The sequence below is a fragment of the Eublepharis macularius genome, chromosome 10 (genome assembly GCF_028583425.1).
Source record: "Eublepharis macularius isolate TG4126 chromosome 10, MPM_Emac_v1.0, whole genome shotgun sequence".
Taxonomy (NCBI): domain Eukaryota; kingdom Metazoa; phylum Chordata; class Lepidosauria; order Squamata; family Eublepharidae; genus Eublepharis; species Eublepharis macularius.
Window position 1 is genome coordinate 94,757,577 of NC_072799.1, and position 19,897 is coordinate 94,777,473.

Sequence of the window (19,897 nt, forward strand, 5' to 3'; positions counted from 1 at the left end):
TTTCAAAGGGGAATCCACACACCATCTTAGCACGTCAACCAGTGAGGTCCTTGATCCAGGGTCAAGCCCCCCTGAGTTGGCAGAAGTTAGAAGCACATTTTAAGGGGGCCCCTGAAGACCTGGTACAAGTGGGGGCGCTTTTACACGATTGGGCCCATACCTTCCCCAGTAACCTCAGCCAGGTGAGCTATATTGGGTCCCGTTTAGGGAGGGTCAGCAGCCAAATGGTACGTAACTTTGCAGCACAAGCCCCCGAGCTACAAAACGTAAACGCGTTTGTGCAAGCTCTTAAAGAGCAATATGAAGACCCTTTGGAGGAAGAGAGAGCGAGAACCCACCTGAAGCACCTGAGGCAGGGCAATCACCATGTATGTGAGTATGCAGCCGAATTTAGAGAGCACATGGCTAAACTGAGGGATTTGACAGAGGGAGTGAAAATTGAATTTTTCTGAGCTGGCTTAAGTTCAGATTTGGTGTCTAAGGCCCTCGTACAGGATGATCCGAAAACCTCTTGAAAATCCTGCACCTCTTGAAAATACTCGGCAACAGTGCTTGAAAATAATATGATTTCAAAGAATCCTGTGTGTTTTTTCCTCATTTCCCTCTTGAGAGTTCCACCACCTATTTACCAGAAAAAAAACCCTGAAAAAGAGTGTACCCAGAACAAAGACGGAAGCTGAAAAGGACTCAGGAGAGGCCGCCTAGACCCAGACCTCATCACAACAAGAAGGAGATGGCAGGGGCAGCGGACTGAGTACACAGGAACACTGAGGTATATAGTGGGGGGTCATCCTCAACTGATGAAGGAGACACCAAACCACTTGCAGGAAACGACGGAGACCTGCTGTAAAGGGCATTGGTTGGCAGGTCACTGAGGAGCAGGTGCCAATGAAGGGAGCTCTATTCTTCTGTGTCACCTTGCTGAATCCGAGGCGGGGGACCAATCTCCAAGTTAGGGCATTGATTGACTTGGGGTGTACTAGAGATTTGATTGCTCCCTCTCTAGTGACTGAACTGGGACTAAATGTACACCAACCGCAGGAACCATTAGTGTTTGAACAAATGGATGGTACGGTCATGAAGGGAACCACCACCACCACCACCACCACCCCCCGGATCTGAAACCAAACCGATTCCGATGGGGATAGGGCACCAATGGGAGGTCAGGACTTTCATGGTCAGCCCAGCCACCAAGTTCCCACTGGTGCTAGGGGTGAGTTGGCTGTATGATCATGATCCATATGTTAAGTGGAAAGCAGGCAAGTTGGATTTTCCCTTGAAACATTGTCATAAACACATGGAGCGACCAGTGAGGGTACCAAATCCCTCCTATCACCAATGCTGTATGTTTAACCGTGGAAGAGAGGGATAAGATTCCTCCGGAATATCAGGACCTGAGCAAAGTGTTCAAAGAAGGAGAGGCGGACGAACTGCCCCCTCATCGGTCAACTGATTGTGTGATCAGACTAATACCTGGGGGAAAGCTACCAAAAGGGAAACTGTATTCAATGAGCTTAGGGGAGAGGGAGGAATTACGCAGGTTCAGAGATAAAAACCTAGCTAGGAGTTTTATCCGCCCAGCAAAATCTCCCCATGCCGCACCAGTGCTATTCAGGAAAAAGAAAGATGGGGGGTTGAGGTTATGTATCGATTATCGGGGAATTAATGTGGTCTCCTTGTCCAATGCTTACCCCCTCCTGCTTATTAGGGATATCTTGGGGGTAGTAGCTCAAGAAAAGATATTCACAAAACTAGACTTACGTGATGCGTATTTCAGGGTATGAATAAAAAAGGGTGATGAATGGAAAATGGCATTTAACACCCCACTGAGCCAATTCGAGTACTGAGTAATGCCATTTGGTCTACAAGGGGTCCCAGGAGTGTTCATGAACCCAATTAACAATGCTCTGCATAAGTATTTGTACAAAGGGGTGGTGGTCTATTTAGATTATGTACTGGTGTACACACAGGACCTCGCTTCCCATGTGAAGTTGGTAAGAGAAGTGTTAAGAACCCTGCTTCAGCATCGATTATTTGCCAAGCTTTCTAAATGCGAGTTCCACAGGAAAAAATTGGACTTCCTAGGCTACTGGGTGTCCCACAAAGGTTTGGGAATGGACCCAACAAAAATTGAAGCAGTGTTAGGGTGGGAAGCCTCCCAAACTAGGAGACAATTGCAATCTTTTTTGGGATTCGCGAATTTTTATAGACCCTTTGTTTGGAATTTTGCCCAAGTTGCATTACCGCTCACTGATTTACTAAAAACCAAAGGAAGAAGTCTGAATGGAACTAAACCAAACGCAAAGTTAGTATGGTCTGGGGAATGCCAGAGAGCATTTACGGAATTAAAATCTAGGTTTACCTCTGAGCTGGTTTTGCACCACCCAAATGAAGCTCATAAGTTCGTAATACGGGTAGATGTAAGTGATGTGGCTATGGGAGGAGTTCTATTATAAGAAGGGGAAGATGGGAAGATGCATTCCTGTGCTTACATATCAAAAGACATTTCAGATGCTGGGATAAGGAAGCAGCCGCTGTTAAACTGGCTTTAAGCACATGGCGGCATTAGTTGGAAGGGGTCAGGGTACCTTTCGAGGTGTGAACAGACCACAGGAACTTGGAAGCTTTGAGAAAACCGCACAGACTGGTAGCAAAGCAGCTAAGATGGGCAGAGTTTTTCTCCTGATTTAATTTCACCCTTAAACACTTCCCGGGGAAGTCGAATTTTTTGGCAGATGCCCTGTCTCACCTCCCACAGCATGTCAGCCAGAGAGAGGAGGTGGTAGACACAATGTTTTCCCCCACCCAATTGGGGGGAGCAGTAATTACTAGGAACCAAACTAGAAAGGGGACTTCCCTGCTGCCTTCCTTTCCATGGATTGGGAAGAGAGGGTGAAGAGAGAACTAGAAAAAGAACCAGGGGAGGCATTACCAGAGCAATTGGAAAAGAGGATAAATGGATGTTGGTATCAAAATGGGAGGATGTAGATTCGGTTTCGTTTTCTCAGCCATGCCGGACGCTCCTCTCGGCTGGTCCGGGAGGAAACGACCGGGCACCCTGACCGGGCGGCTGATCTGCAAGGATTAGCCCCCAGGACTCCCAGGGAGGGAGCCAGGGTCCGGGACGCGGCGGGAAGAACTCCCCGAAATCAATGCGGGGAGGGAATTGCCCGTTTGTCCCTATGGAGGCCGGCAGATGTGCGCGGCGCCTCGAGTGCCGCCGGGCAACGAGAAACGGCAAGTAAAAGAAACAGGCGGAAGCCTGTAAACAAGCGAATCCCTTCTGTTCTACAAGCGTTTGTGAAGGAGAGGTTGATCTGAAGAAGACTCGCTCTTCCCCTTCGTGGAGTTCCAGAATTTTGTTGGCGCCCCCCCCCCCCCCAAATGGCAGCAAAGAAGCAAAGTCCCGCTCTCGGTAAGTCAATCTCGGCCACCTTGCAGAAAGGGGAGTCGCTCGAAGAATTGGTGCGCAGGGCGGTGGTGGAAGCCATAAAACCCTTTGTTGACAAGCTGAACGAAACTGATCAAAGGGTGGGCTTAATTGAAAGCGAGGTGAAAACCATTAAGGCAGCAGCGGGGGGGGCAGAAAAGTCTGCTCTGGAAAGTGCGTCACTTGTGAAGGCTACAAAAAAGGAGCTGAAGTTGGTGGAGAACCAACTGATCGGGCTACAAGTGGAACGAACGCAGACAATTTTGCGTCTCCAAAACGTGAAAGAGGAGGAAAATGAGGATCTGTGGGATTTGGTCTCGGAACTACTGGCGACACCCGCGAGGACGACTAAAGAAGAGGTTAAAAGCGCCATTTTGGAGGTCCGTCGGGCTTCTTCAAAATATGCAACAAAGCGACAGTTGCCTCGTGAGATCATTATTGACTTTTCAACTAAAAAGATTCGGGACACCATCCTATATAACTCATACAATGCGGATTTGGACTTTATGGGTTTGAAAGTCAAGATTTTGAAGGACGTTCCATTTCTAGTCCGGAAACGGCGTTTTAAATATAAAAAGTTTGCAGCTCTTCTGAGGGACCATGGAATAAAGTACAAATGGTTATTCCCGGAAGGAATATGGTTCAGATATAAAGATCAGGCCTATAAGATATTATCAGAAGATCAACTAAAGGATTTTGAGAATAAAAACCCAGAACTCTGCTGCACCAAGAACGAAGAAAAGGAGGAGCCGGAGGGGGGGGGGGAGGAGGAGAGCATTGCAACAGCAGTTGCACAGAGAGAATTGCGTCCGGGACCCAGAAGGGGGAGGAAAGTTTAATCAGAATTTGAAATGTTTATTCTCTGTATGATTAACCACTCCATCATTATTCTATGGAGCTATTTTTGTATTATGACAGTATGAAGGGAAACATTGAAGTGTAGTGTTTAGTGTTTGTAGTTCATTCCCCCCCCTTTTTCTTTTTCCACTCCCCTTTGTCCCTTCCCTCTTCCCTTTCCTTGTGATAGTCTGGTGTAGTGTTTTGTAGTTATGAAAAATAAAAAAATATATAAAAAAAAAAAAAAAATGGGAGGATGTATATTCCACCGGGACTGAGGGGAGAAGTATTAAAAAATTGCCATGATAGTAAGCTAGCAGGCCATTTTGGCTACCTCAAAACATTGAATCTAACCCAAAGGCAGTTCTGGTGGCCCAAAATGAGGAGGTGTCCCAATATGTGGCCACCTGTCAAGTATGCTTAATTGCAAAATCATGAGGGGGAATACCACCAGGATGGTTACAACCAATGGAGAACCCCCCTCAACCTTGGTCTGTAGTATCAATGGATGTTGTCACGGATCTTCCTCCAAGTAAAGGAAAGACAGTGATTTGGGTGGTGGTGGACCTGTTCTCTAAACAGGCTCATTTTGTTCCTTATGCCAAGCTACCCACAGCCAAGAAGCTAGCCAGTCTGTTCATGTTGCACGTAGTGAGGCTTCACTCTTTCCCTGATAAAGTAATTTCGGATAGAGGCCCACAGTTTATTTATAAATTTTGGAAACAGTTAATGGAAGTGACCGGCATCACCCAAGGGATGTCATCGGGATACCATCCAGAAATGGATGGGCAGACGGAAAGGGTCAATCAGGTGTTAGAACAATTTCTAAGGTGTCATGTAAACTATCAGCAGGATGATTGGACAGAATATTTAGCTTTTGCTGAATACTGTTATAACAACAGCATTCACAGCTCTACCGGAGCGTCACCTTTCAAGATCATCCAAGGTTTGAGGGCAAGGTGATGCCGTTTATTAGAGACACTCATCCAGAGATAGGAGGAGAGGAGAAAACTGAACTCCACAATTGGTGGAGGGGAACTGTAGAACAGTGGGATCTAATTTCACAGACCCTGAGAAAAGCAAAAGAGGATTACAAGGCCCAAGCAGACAAGAAGCGCTCGCCTCAATGGGATTTAAAAGTAGGAGGACGGGTATTTATCTGCAAAGAACTTACGGGGAGAACAGACTAGTATAAAATTAGGTTGGAAGTTTGTAGGCCTATTTGAAATAATAGAAGTAATTAATCGAGTAACAGTAAAATTAAAACTGCCAAAGAATTTAAAGAGTGTCCACCCTGTTTTCCATTGTAGTTTCCTAAAAAGGGCACCAGGTCTAGACCAGTCGCACCCAGAACCGGGGACTCACACACACACACACCCCATGATGGTGAATGGCCAACCGCATCATGAAGAAGAATCTATTCTGGATTCAAAACACAAACAAGGGAAACTATTATACCTTATTCGGTGGAAACATTTTAATCAAAGTCACCAAGAGTGGGTCACAGCGGAAGGTGTTAACACTTCAAAATTAGTTAAGGAGTTTCACAAATGATATCCAGATAAACTGAGGGGAAGTTGAAAATAAGGGGAGCAGAATGTCAGACAGGGGTTAACCTGTCTGGCATAGAAGGCAGAAGTTGCAGTTTAATGTCTGACAGGAGTTCGCCTGTCAGTTATAGTAGGGAAGTTACATAGCTGCAGTTTAGTTTTCTAGCACTGAAAGGCTGTCAAAGCCAAGAGTTCTGTTCCACAGGGAAAGGGAGGGGCAAGGAGTATATAGTCAGCATTGTGACAGTTAAACAGTCATTCTTGGCAACTGCCTTATGTTAGTTGGTTGTACTGGAATTTCTGAATTAAAAAAATCCATTTACTGAATCTGTCTCTGCCTAATCTGATCAGTGCGGATATTTTTGGGAAGATCCATGGAACAGAAACTGACACTCTAGTCTTGAATAATATCTTTACTGAAGGGGAAAAACTCTCTCTCTCTCTCTCTCTCTCTCTCACACACACACACACACACACACGAGATTGTTTGCAAACACACAAGATGCCTAGGAAAAGCAGTGGAGAAAGTGGAATAGATTTGAGAGATTTCAGGGCGATAATTACCTATCCGAAGAGTAGAGTAGTCCACGGAGGAAGAGCTTCAACCGTTCTGCGTTCGCGGCCAAGAGAGAGAGTCCTAGGGAAAGTGACCCCAAGGGAGCAGTGCTTGGATTCAGGAAGCATGCACAGTTTGAATGGGGCAAGAGCCCTGGTTCTTACAGGGCAAAATGTGTCCTGAGGCTAGGGAGCCCCCTCAGCCATTGGGACAAAGACTGTAAAGGTCATATCCAGGGAATGATAAAAGTTTAATTACTTTGATTATTTGCTGCTGGGGTGTGTAAAAAGAAATGCAAAATCTCTCCTGCTATCTCACAAAGAGGCAGTTTGCTCATGAATCTCTCTGGAGCTGGGTTGATGAATTTAGGTATGAAAATGCATGTTCCCAGAGACAAATTACAAACTTATCAGTGCTGATTGATTGTTCCTCGATCTTAGGGTGGGAATTTCATCACAGAAGGAGGGTATCGGAATGTGCTAAGAGGGGTGACGCAGCGAGACCCTTTCTTATCACAGCTCACGCCCGCAGCTGGTAGGACCATAAATCAAATCACCTCAGTCCTCTGCATTTCACATGAACATTCCTTTCATGCCTTAATCTCCCAGGCAGAAGTCAGCAACTCTGGCTGGAATTCCCCCTGCTGCAGTTCAGGCTGATTAATCCAGGGGGTGTGTGATTTTGATATCACAGGCAGTTTTTAAATAGCTACTAAATATGGCGAAGGCCGGGGATGACTGCTTACAAAGGAGCCTTTCACTGGTGGAATGGGCCTCTTTCATTGGGAAAAGGTTGCACCATTAGTGGAAGAGAACCTGTTTTAGCTGCTGCTATTTAACTGTGTTTACCTTTTCTAGCTGGTGAGGTTGTTTTTTGTATCTCTGTTTTAGACTGTACCATTGTATGAGCTGTTTTAAAAGAATTACACTGCTAGGAACCACCTCAGCCAGCACTTGTGACAGAGGTGCACAAAATATAAGTATTTCACATCACCAGTTCCCTGGTGGGAGCAAGGGATACCCCACTCCCAGCCTCTGCCCCCTCCCACCACTCACCTGGCCAGCAGGGGGGGAAGCATGGGGAATGGGCTCAGGAGAGATGTCATTCCCAGTGCGACAAGGAAGAGCTCTGGAGCAAGGTAAGTTTCCCCCGTTCTCCCACTACACACACACACACGGTCCCCAGGTTGGGCTCCAGGGGACCTGGCAACTCGAATTTCACATAAACAGCTTTCAATGTTCAAAGAGCTCACAGCACTCCGTACAAAAGCCATGCAAAATAGCCAATTATTATCTCAAGCTGACAACAGTCTATTGAGGCTGAAAGAGCTTGTGTCTGACGTGAGATCTAAGCCTCCCTCATCACAACCTGATACTAGCAGCACATATTTCCCATCACATTCACCTTATAAAAGAAGTGTTTAACTGAGCTATACGTTTTAAATATACATGTAATGATTTGCATTTGAATAGTTTAGATTTGATTTTTACTTGCTAATGTGGCGTTTTTAAAGATGCTGCGGTTAGTTTAAAACTAGGCCTCTGAGGAAAGAGCAGGGCTGGATGGGTGAATGGAGTGAAACCCGACCGCACGGTAACCGTACCTGAGGGGGTGGAATGAGCAGGACTTTTGAGAGCGTGTGCTGAGAGAAAGTGTTGAGACTGGTCTAGGCAGGCGAGCTGTGCGCTGCCTGAGAGTGTCTGGGTGTGAGAGAGAAAATATTCATTCTGGGCAAAGCAAGCAACCTGTAGAAGCCTAAAATGAAGTTTGTTCTTGTTCAGTCAGGCGATCTGTGGGAAGTCTGAACTGTTTGTATGATTCTGATCAAAACAGGCAAGCTGTGAGTATCTGTGTGTTCCTGAGAGAAATGTATCTGACAAATGTATCTGAAAGCCAGTTTGGTGTAGTGGTTAAGAGCATGGGACTCTAATCTGGAGAACTGGGTTTGATTCCCCACTCCTCCACTTGAAGCCAGCTGGGTGACCTTGGGGCAGTCACAGCTCTCTCAGAGCTCTCTCAGCCCCACCCACCTCACAGGGTGTTTTGTTGTGGGGATAATAATTACATACTTTGTAAACTGCTCTGAGTGGACGTTGTCCTGAAGGGCGGTATATAAATTGAATGTTATTATATTATTAAGATGAATGAAACTGTGTTTCTGAGAGAGTTAGTGTCTGTGTGGAATTCAGAACTTACTCTGTCTAAGATAGGCAAACTGTGTACGCACCTGAGAGATATATTGTTGTTTTACTCTATCTGGCTTACTTTTCTATTTGGCATAATTTTTTCCATTGTCATAAGCAACTTTGGTCCCTTCATGGAGGAAAGTGAGATATAAATATTCTAAACTAGCCTGATGCCCGTGCTTTGCTACGGTATTTAATTACTTTTAGGGGAAGACTAGGAGGTGCATTTTACCTCAGGACACATTCAATGACTCCCAATAGCAACTGCATACTGTTTAGAATGTGGAGGGTGAGGACCAATCAGGCCGCATACGCAAATAACCTCTGTGTTCCAACTGTATCGGGAGGGGGAGAATGAGGTGTGGAATGTTGTAAGCCCCAATCAGCCAGCATATGTAAATGATCTTGAAAGGCTGGCCCAATCAGGTAAGAGTGGCTGAGTTGGCAGTGGGTGGGGATGCAATCAGGCAGCAGCCTGCCAGCCACACAGGGAAGCTGTATCCCTTTGGGAAAACACATTTTACTTCTTTTTACCCCCTTAGGGGGAGAATGTCTTAAAATACCTTCTAAATGGGTGTTTACATCATTAAAGGAATGTTCTCCCCAAATTTCATGTTTCTACGTCCAGGGGTTTGGGCTGGGCATTGATGAGATAAATGAGAGAATAAACAGGGCCAGCTGCAGTCAGGATGTTTTTATCTACTTTGGGGTACTCAGCAGGAAACCAGAAAAACGAGACTTTCCACAGGAACTCAAAGGGAAAGGTGGGGAAAAAATGATAAGGACTGAATATGCAGTAGAAGGCATCAAGTGTTGAAAGAAATCGATCTAGGGGACAACCTACTCATTCCTAAAATAAGAAAGGATTTCATAACAAGTCTGCTAACAGCTGCAAAGAGTGTTATTGCAACTTTTTGGCAAAGTGAGAGTGTTCCAACGATACTGGATTGGCATAATAAGATTTGGGATCATTTTATTACGGAAAAATTAAGTGATAAAATATACCAAGCCGAGCACTTCCCTAAAAGCACTAATTTTCAAGAAAAATGGTTTCCATTCTTTGAATATCTGGAAAACAATAATATCTGGGCTATGTCAAAATATCATAAATCTGTTCTCGACTGGTTATAACATAATTTTTAGAAGTTTAATTCTCATCTCTGTTACCTTAAATTTGTATACAGTACTGTTATTTGGTTCTTGATTGTGTATTACCTATTTGTTAAGCTAAGCTATCGTGTAATTTGTAAATTATGTTTTTATTAATAAAAAATTTATTATTAAAAAAAAAAGAAATCGAATGCCAAAAGCCAGTTAAAGGGAGAGGTGAGAAGGAGAGAGCGAGTCTGCTGACGTTCCTGAGAGCTTACGTATATTTTGTGGTGCGGAGATTTCGAGGCTAAACCATGATCCAGCTGAGAAGCTCTGCCCTTGTGTCTGCTGACATTTGTTTTCCAAGTTGCTCAGCACCTTCACCCAAGGTAGAAATATCCCCCAGGATGACAGTGACCTCTAGAGAGAGCAGTCTCAATAGCAGCAGAGCCATCTGACCAATAGGGTGGGGACTGGTCAGTTTTGTCCCTTCTAGTCCAGACGCAGCCCCATGGAAAAGAGCATGCAACCATTATCTTGCCATTATTATTGACTGTCACATACAAAGTTCTCTACGGCCTTGGTCTATCATATCTGCAGGACTGCCCTTCTCGCTATGCTCCATCATGATAGCTTTGCTCACCTGAGCAGGCCCTTTTGCAAGTGCCGCCTTGAAGAGGGGCAAAATCCACAACTGTTTGTATACAAGGCTTCTCTGTGGTGGCCCTCAATTTATGGAACGGCCTGTCTGATTAAGTTAAATGTGCACCAGAAAAAAAGGGAGGGTGATCTGGATCTGGGTTTCTTTTTTAAAAATCCAGAATTCCTGAAATCCAGGTCAGATTCTTGGATTTAACTCACCAGTATTCCCTATGAGGAATAATGTCCAGGAGCTTGAGGGGCATATTTCAAGCTAACTCCATCAAATTTGGAGGGAACCTACTCCTGACTGCCCCCTAAAGACCCTCCAAATTTCAGGAGTATTGGACCCCTGAACAAGCTGCCCCCAGCCAATCTCCATTATTTCCCATGGAGAGTGGCTTTTAAAGTCTGTGGCTAGCCTCCACTTCCTTGCTTGGGATTCTCTGGTTCAACAGTACCACCTTGGAAGCTTAGAGAATCCCACTGTCAAACCAGAGCATCCCAGTATAGACCCAGATGATCCCACTGAAAATCTCTGAAGCAAGGGGGGTGGGGTGAGACTTGCCAAACCATGGAGTTTAAAAGGTGGCAGCAGCAGCCGGGCTTGAAGAGACTCTCTTGGAGCACAGGTGGGGGAGGGGCAAAATGGGATGGAAATCCAGTCTGCCCACTGCTTTCTCCTTGCCTTAGCTCAGCTCCGTGTCACTGCCCCCCGCGTGCCGCACCTGCCTGCAGTTCCCTGCTGTGGCTGGATAATCTCGCCCGGCAGGGTTCAGCCGCCAAAGTGGATCTAGGGATCTGACCTGGGGGACCAATAAAGCCGGATTGTGCCAAATTGGCATAAATCATCAGTTCCCGGAGCCGAATCACACCCCCTAGTTAGGAGGGCTCCTATTTTCCTGGCTTTCTGCAATCTATGCAAAACTGAAATACTCGGGGGGGCTTTTCCACAAGGTACTGTAAGGAAATGGTTCAGAAAGATGCTTTGGCAAGGGACAGAGACTGCGGACTCTGTTTTCTAAGCTCCCAACATGCTCCCCAGGAACAGAAACAGCTTCTTGCTAAAGGCTTTTATGAAGTCAGCCTCCTCTCTTAATGAGGATTTGAATGTGGCCCTTCCATGTTTTGAAAAATGCAGCACTGTATCCAGTGCAGTAAAGGGCAGAGCTACATGATACAGGAACCCTGAGGCCACCAGCCAAACCGGCACTCACCAGTAAAGACCTCGTCTCTGGGCTGCACAGCTCCACTTACCCCATGTTGTGATGTGACACTGTGCAGCTTTTCACGCTTCAATCATGATATCGACCAAGTGCAAGGAAAGCCCCGATGCAGGTAAGCAACACTCTGTATTGCCCAAGACCACGGCAATACAGCCCGGAAAACCCACAACAACCAACACTCTGTAGCTTCACACACCGTGATTTGTCTCCTGCCACTTGGCTCAACCAAGTTTGAAGCCTTTCCCCAGCCTAAGGAGCCTTCCTCTGACAGAAGCGGTCGAACGCTGAGGCGGAGGAAGGTTTCCGACTTTGCTGAGCTGACTGCCAAGGTACAAGTCAGTGGCCCTCAGAAGAGGGAAAATACTGAAAAGGTGGCAACCAGATTTACTACCTGCTGCTACTGCGTTAGATGCACATCCTGGAGCAGTTACATCCCACCACTGGCAAAAAAGCTGGCGAAATTGTAACTCGGAAAGGAAACCAGAAAGAGTCGGAGTGACTCCGCTCTCGTTTACAGTAACATGAACTCAAAGCAAAACTAGGGGAATTGCCTCTCGCTCTCGCTCTCGCAAAAGCAGTAATAGTCAATCCCAATCACCGTGCCAGAAGCCATGAAATCATTCCGTAAAAAGCTAAAAGGACTGCTGCTAAGCACAGCTGTGTTAACCATTGGAACTGGTCGTGTTACGAAAAACTGAAGTACATTCTCGTTAAACTCAAAAAGAGGAAGAAGAGCCTCCCAAAGATTTCTGCACTCACAGATAGATTGTATTGCTAGAATGCACAATCCTTTCCCATTCCCTGGCTTGGAACCAAACAACAGCAAAACGGAGCAGAATCCGCACAACATGGCAAGGCCCACAGATCCTCTTTCCCATGTGAGTCCCCAGAGCAACCCCACAAAACCTACTGTTTTCAAATACTTTAAGGGAATGTTTAAATAGGACTGGTTGTCTGGGAGAGCTGGTATAAAAATACCCTAAATAAATAAATATTTCCTTTGCACTTGATGAGGAATCATGGTGCTCTGGAACAGGAGATTCCAACCTTTTTTTTTTGCCTGCGAGCACATTTGAAACTCTGCCCCAGTGTGGTGTGCACACAGGGCTTTTTTTCTGGGAAAAGAGGTGGTGGAACCCAGTGGGTTGCCCTCGGAGAAAACGGTCACATGGCTGGTGGCCCCACCCCCTGATCTCCAGACAGAGGGGAGTTGAGATTGCCCTCCATGCTGAGCAGCATGGAGGGCAATCTCAACTCCCCTCTGTCTGGAGATCAGGGGGTGGGGCCACCAGCCATGTGACCATTTTCAAGAGGTCCCGGAACTCCGTTCCACTGTGTTCCTGCTGAAAAAAAGCCCTGCGTGCACAGTAACAAAATGGCTGGCACAAAATGGCTGCAGAAGATGGAGCCAGTCACGAAACAGCTGCTACAGCTCACCTTCAGCCACACAGTGAAAATCCTTGTGCTCTGGAAGTGGCTTCTGGCAAAGTAATAGTTTTAAAAATCTGCACAGCCAATCAAATCTCCAGTGGCCAATAAGAAGACCTGCTGGGCAAAAGCTCCACCCACTTTCTAAAGACATTTAGTGGGCACTAGGAAAGGTATCAGTGGGCACAATTGCGCCCACGAGCACCACCTCGGGAACTCCTGCTCTATAATATCTGCATCAAAATGTGACAATCCATTTATCTTCCTTTATATGTGAAAGTTGAAGTTTGAATATACTGCAAGAATATTAAGATTAACTTCTTCAGCAACAGAATTTAATTGTTCCCACAATCACCCACAAACTAGGATATTTATTGATTTATTTAAATATTTACAGCCCACTTCCCCCTTGTGACTCATTTTTGTGCTTCCAGCTGCACACACGTTATCAGAATGTGCCACCCACCCACTAATCTGCCTAGTTGAACTACAAGAAAATCTTTCCATGCTTTTTACACACACCTATTCTTTGACTGGACTGCAAATGTTACTCGTCTTGTCTTCTGGACCCACGATGTGAAACTATGCAAGGGAGGAGTTTGTTCTTGCTGTTACCTGAATGCTCCTCTGAACTGCACCAGGGCCCTCTCTTTGTAGTCTGGGAAGAGGGGCCTGCACAGACACCACAACCCTGAAAATCCCATCCATCAGTCCTGCTGTTTTCCCACTTAGATGCTTTCCTGCTGAGTTCAGCTGACAGACTGGGGTGTGTGTGTGTGTGTGTTAGAATTTGCCTGTACTTTGGAAGCCTATATATGTTTGATGCTTGCATGTGAACATTATTCCTGGCAAGGATGGAGTAGGCTTATGCTACTAGCAGCTTTTCACTGCCTGCAGTGAAATCTTTTTGAGAGTTGCTTGGCAGATCCTTACATCAGGTGAAGTTTAATCACTCAGCTTGGCATATATAAAGTACCATCTTCTCAGTCAGTAGCATCCAAAAAACTTTAACTTTTGGTAGTGGGCGATTGCCTGTGACTGCCATTTATTATGTCATGTCAAATTGCTTAAGTTTTTTCAACATTGTTTCAGCTCTATATCAGAGTTCTGCTTCTTTTTAAATGTCTGCAGTCTATACGCTATTGTATGCCCCAGCTGTTGACTGTATCAAATTACACTGTGTAAACCACCTTGAGACTCAGTAAGGAAGGCAGACTATAAATAACATAAATAAATATATACATACATTTAGAGCCAAACTAGACGAGACGAATTACACGAGGCCATGCAAGTGTCCAGATTCATGTCTGTTCCTTCCTGCCAGTGTCCATTTTACTCCTGATGAACACGTGTCCTGTAGCCCCAGTCCATGCACATGTCGGGTAACTGGTGTAGTCGCAGTTGCGAGTGTCCATAGTCATAATCAGTGAGTCGCCATTACAAAGCGTCAATTTTGAGCGGCTCTGCTTACTTCTCCCCTCTTTTTGCCCTTAGATCCGGCTTACACTCAAACTGTTTTGCTTTTAATCTGGCAAATTTTTAAATTCTCCCATTTTCTAGTTGATGCCGCCGCCTCCCTACTCCTCCTTCCTGCACCCTCCTTCCCTCTTAACTCCCTCCTCCTCCTCTTCATGTAACGTCTTTGGTCAGGATAAGGAGGAGGTGGGAAGAAAGATCGCGGAAACACAATTAAGCATCTGAGCAAAACTTCAGAAAAATGCCTGATACATGAACCTGAAAAAGGAAGAGGTGGGGGGTACTCATTCTCCAGGTCGGCTCAGCAATACAGAGCAAATTTGGTAAAATTTGGCCACTGTTTCCAATGGGAAATGAGATTTTGGGTTTTCCGGGGGGTCTGGCGGGCATTTTAGGCCTGAATTTTACCAAATTTCCTTGGAACCTACTTCTAGCTGTTCTCTAAAGACTCCCCAAGTTTCATGAAGATTGGACTTCAGGGGGTCATTTTATGAGCCCTGGAAGAAGGTGCCCCCAGCCACCTTCAATCTCAATTATTCCCTGTGGGGAAAACTAGGTAAGCTATCTAGGGGGACAGGGGTGGCATTTTGCAAGCAAAATCCACCAAATTTGCAGGGGGGCTAGTCCTATCTGTCCCCTAAAGACCTCCCAAGTTTCAGGGAGAATCAACCCTGGGAAAGGCATGATCCACGGGTTTCCCCAGTTCCTTTCAGTGATTCTTCACAGTAGGAAATAATTTGGTGGCTAATGGCATCTTTTGGGGGGGGCTCTAAAATGACCTTCCCAAGGTCCAAAATCCACCAAATTTGCAGGGGAGCTAGTCCTATCTGCCCTCTAAAGACCCCCTAAGTTTCAGGAAGTATTGACCCCAAGAAAGGCATGACCAATGGGTTTCCTCTGTTCCTGTCATTTTCTCTTTACAATAGTAAAAAACAGGGTGGCTGATGGCACCTATTTTGAGGGCTCCAAAATGACATCCCCAAGGACTGCAATCCACCAAATTTGCAGGAGACCTACCCTTCACTGTCCTCTAAAGACACGTGCGCCCCCCCCCCCAAGTTTCAGGGAGTATTGACCTGGGGAAAGGCATGACCAATGGGTTTCCCCAGTTCCTGTCATTTTCTCTTCACAATAGTAAAAAGTGGGGTGGCTGATGACACTTTCTTGAGGGGGGGGCATAAAATGGCTCCCCAAGGTCCAATCTCCCTTGAAATTGGGGGTCCTTAGAGGACAGTTAGCAGTTGGTCCCCTGAAAATTTCATAGATTTATTTTGCAAAATGCCACCCCCATCCCCCTGGATAGCCCCCATAGTTCTCCCCAGAGATAATAATGGAGATCAGCAGTAGCTGGGGACAAACAGGCAGGAAAGAGCTGATTCTGGAAGACAGCAAGAAACGCTGCAGTGGCTTCCATCGTGGGGACTGCCCACCCCACCCCCCCTTTGCATAGATGCCCCCGCTTCCTGTCAGGCTGAGCTGCAAGATCTCAGCAGAGGTGTGGAACCCCTGTTTTCAAGACCCCCCCCCCCGCCCCCGGCCAGGAAACCCTGCAGGGTTTTTTTCCTGATACATCCAATTGAGTAAACAAATCTCCCTCTCAGAAAAGCTGCAGAGGAATGTCTGAGCATGCACGAAGAGAAGGTGCATCATGGGATATCGTCTCTCGTCTGGGAGGAATGGGGAAGAAACACATTGAAATCCAAGCACGGGATCGAGTGCAGTGTAGCCGCATTGTGCAAGTGATCAGGAAAGCAACTGGGAAACACGTATAAGTGCATTCACGTGTCATACGCATGTAATTCGTCTTGTTTAGTTTGGCTCTTAGAGTTAGGGAAGAGACAGCAGAGAAAGGATTGAATGCTCCACCCAATCCCTCTACTGCAGCTGTTTTTCTTTTCTTTTCTAAAAAAAAAAAAGTAACACGTCAGAGGACCGCTACAGACATTTTTAAATATTGCACACTTGTGCTGAAAACTGGCACAACTGGTTTCCCCTGAACTTGAACACTTCTGAGTGTGCCACTTAAATGGCACACTTCTCTATGCTCCCTTATTCTTTCCTTGTCTTATTATTCTTTCAGATTCCTAACTCTGGTATGTGATAAATTGATGTTTGAAACCCACATCTTTGAATGGCTGAACATTTGGCCCTTGGCTAATTGTGTATTTGAAAAAAAAGTGCTTCGTTAACAGGGAATTAAATTACTGCTCAGCTCCTACTGTTCAATTAATTTCACTCTGACTACTTTGTGGACCTTGGAACAAAGAAAAAAAATCTCTCCCTGCCTAAAAAAGCATTTGCCTAACCAGTCCTGATTGGAAATGCAGCTCTTCCTATGGAAATTATTCTGATGGGCTACAGTACGATTCAGGATAACATCTCGACGCATGTACAGGGCAAAAAGCACCCCCAGGTCATACTGAATCTGGAAAATGATGGGGGTGGTGGTGGCAGAAACCTGCCAGTGCACGGCAGTCCTAATTCGAATTGGGTCCCATGTGCTTGGAAACAGAGTTCCCAGCAGGAAGCCTGTAGCTGATGTGTGATGTCCTGACCAAAAGTCAAGTTGGAAAACCAAGGCACATGGAAAACCATAACGTGTAGCTTGGCCCTCTTGCATTCCCAAATCACTCTTGTAACTGACTGGAGAATCTGTATTTTCATTTTCCATGGCATGTGCCATGGCATGCCAAGCAGTGCAGAGGGCAATCTAAACTCCCCTCTGTCTGGGGATCAGGGGGCAGGGCCACAAGCCATGTGACCATTTTCAAGAGGTTCTGGAACTCCGTTCCCCTGCATTCCAGCTGAAAAAAAGCCCTGGGCCGTTTCCAGACGGCTTACCTGCCTCCGGAACGTTGCGCCATCTTGCGGGGAAAATGCAAAATATCGCGTTTTCTCGTGCGAGTTTTGCGCGACGTCACATGACGTCGCGCAAAACACGCGCGAGAAAACGCGATATTTCGCGTTTTCCCTGCAAGATGGCGCAACGTTCCGGAGGCAGGTAAGCTGTCTGGAAACGGCCCTGGTTTTGTAGCAAGTAAATGTACAATTACTGGCTTTATCCACAAGTACAAGACTCATTTCCATCCTAGTCATGGGTGGAGATATATATTTTGTTGAGTGAATTAATACGTGTTTGTAACAAAGCACGCAATCTTCTGAACGGCACATCATTCTTCTTCTGTTTTAATACATGAGCATTGATTTATCATGTGAATTTAGTATGTATGTTTTAATCTGTTAGCCACCTTGGGGGTACTTATGAGGGAAGAAAGGCAAGATATAAATGGAGTTAAATAAATACAATTTTAGAACAGATGGTGCTCTGGGCACAAACATGCATGCTCTTGGTGGCGGCCTCACCACTCTCTCCCTCCATTACAACTCGGACCCCCGGAACAAAATGCTTCATTCCATCCCGTGCCCGTGAGAGACAGCCAGCCGTTCTTATGCTGGGCAGCTTTTGGCTCCCTCAAACGTGTCCCAGGCCACCTCCACAGACTCAGCAGGAGGGAGCGCTGAGGATCTGAGTCAGCTCCTGGCTGCAGAAGTTCTGTTCCTTGGTGTGACAAAAGCCCCAGGAACTGTTTCTACCATCACAAGTCAACACAGGAAGGAAAACCATTCTGGGGGAAGGCTGCTCGTCCTAAGCCGGTTCCATAAGTGGTGAAAAATGCGTCCATGGAGAAACAGGCAACGGGAGAAGCTTGTGTATTTAATAACGTTAAAGGAGATTTGCAAGTCTTCTCAGTTGACTCCTGCCAAAACAGACATCATCTCAAAAATAGCTCAGTTCCCTCCAGATGTGCATAGGTACTTTCGGGCTGCTTTGCCAGCACACCATAAGCATCTAATTCCTAAATAGGCAACACATCTGATGATGAGCTTTGGTTGTTTGCTTTGGCTAAACTTGTATTAAGCTGGAGACCTTCACACAAGAGGCTTCTTTGGCTGGAGGCTGGATGAACCCTCAGGTTTGTACAAGAGTGCCTGGGAAAACAGCTTGCTTGCTTTGACAGTCGTAGCGCAACCTGCTTTTAACAGTGTTTTTCCAGAACATGTTGAAGCGCAATCTTTGACAGCAGGGGACACACTTACAAGGCGAGGTCAAGAAGCTAACTGAATCACAAGAAGGCTTCTTGTTTTTTTAAAATAGTGATATTATGCTGACTTCATAACAAGTTTAATAGTTCAGTGTCTAATAGTACTTACTCACACAACAGAACACCATTTTCTAGTCCAGATCGAAAATCTTTGTCTCCAAAGTTTCTTCCTGTAGCTTGCTGCAAAAGAAAAAAAAGGGGGAATTGTGGAGATCCAAGATTGTATGAAAACACAACTTTTCTTTAAAAATTATACCAATTTAGTGGATAATTCTGGAACAATATCCTTGCCCCCCCCTCCAGCTCTGCCCCAGATCAACAGGAAACATCAAGAGTTCTTCTACTGACTTAATATTTTATAAATATGAATATGAACCCTGTTTGAATCAATAGGTTACTGATGTCAGAGGGCTGAAGACTGAAAATGTCATCATCTTTTGTAGCTTCATCATCTGCTAAATTCACTTCTGGCATATAATTTATGGTAATTCTATGAACCATAACCAATTCTATGAGACACACCAACAGTGCAATTCTAAGCAGCAGGGTGGAAACTGCATAGGGAGAGAACTAAGCCTTGCACGGGGGTAAAGTGCACTTACGTCGACATACACCCCTCTCCACCAGCGCCCACCCGAGGCACATTGCCGCTAGTGGGCACGCTTGGTGGCTAGGCGGAGGCACAAGTCTGGCACAAGTCCCCATGCTGGCGTGGGAGGGGGGCGGGGCAGGGGGCAGGGCATGAGTTAGTCCACTTCCAAAACCTCTCCAGCCCTGGAAACACCCCTGCAGTGGTGGAAAATTACACCAGCAAAAAAGGAAGCGTAGCCCATAGGCGTCCATTGAATGGGAAAACTCGAGCCCCTCTCCCAGTGCCTAGCCCCGCCCCTGCTGCCTGAAGGAGCATAGGATGGGAACTACCACAGGGGCCAATCTGTGTGAGCTTCTGGGATGAGTGAGCCCCCCCGTACCCAATCACCTGCTCTCGCACCCTACAAAACGTCTGGCTGCGCTGCTCATTACTTCAGGTAGGTGAGCACACAGCCGAAGGCTCGGCCCATCAGCTGTCTGCCGTGCGGACTTTGTGCACAAGGCGGGAGGGTGCACTGGAGGGGACGTAGTGGGAAAACTGGGAGAACTTTGCACTCGCTCAAGGGAAGAAGGGCAAAGTCCAGAATGTTTGGCTAACTAACAATAACTACTCAAGTCACCTTGCAGGTTATCTGACTCTGAAGTTCCAGCTCAGTAAGAAGCGAGGGAGCACTTACAGGTAAGAAGGAGATGGGGCGGTGGCAAACCGGGCTCACTGATTTGTGCTGGCTGCTCCATCTCCTGAACTCGCCTCTTCAGGTGAGGCTCAGCAGGAGAGGGGAT

The 19,897-nt window shown here is 46.2% G+C and overlaps 1 protein-coding gene across 6 annotated transcripts in view; it reads right to left on the reverse strand.

Moving 5' to 3' along the window:
* LIMCH1 (LIM and calponin homology domains 1) overlaps positions 1-19,897 on the reverse strand; it is a 317,657-nt gene that overhangs the window by 196,666 nt on the left and 101,094 nt on the right. For 4 of the 6 annotated variants that reach the window (XM_054990321.1, XM_054990320.1, XM_054990316.1 and 1 more), the window contains exon 2: positions 18,633-18,703. In XM_054990321.1, coding sequence (XP_054846296.1) covers positions 18,633-18,703 — 71 coding nt within the window. The remainder of the gene's footprint in view (positions 1-18,632; positions 18,704-19,897) is intronic. The other 2 variants (XM_054990319.1, XM_054990317.1) reach the window with 1 other exon arrangement.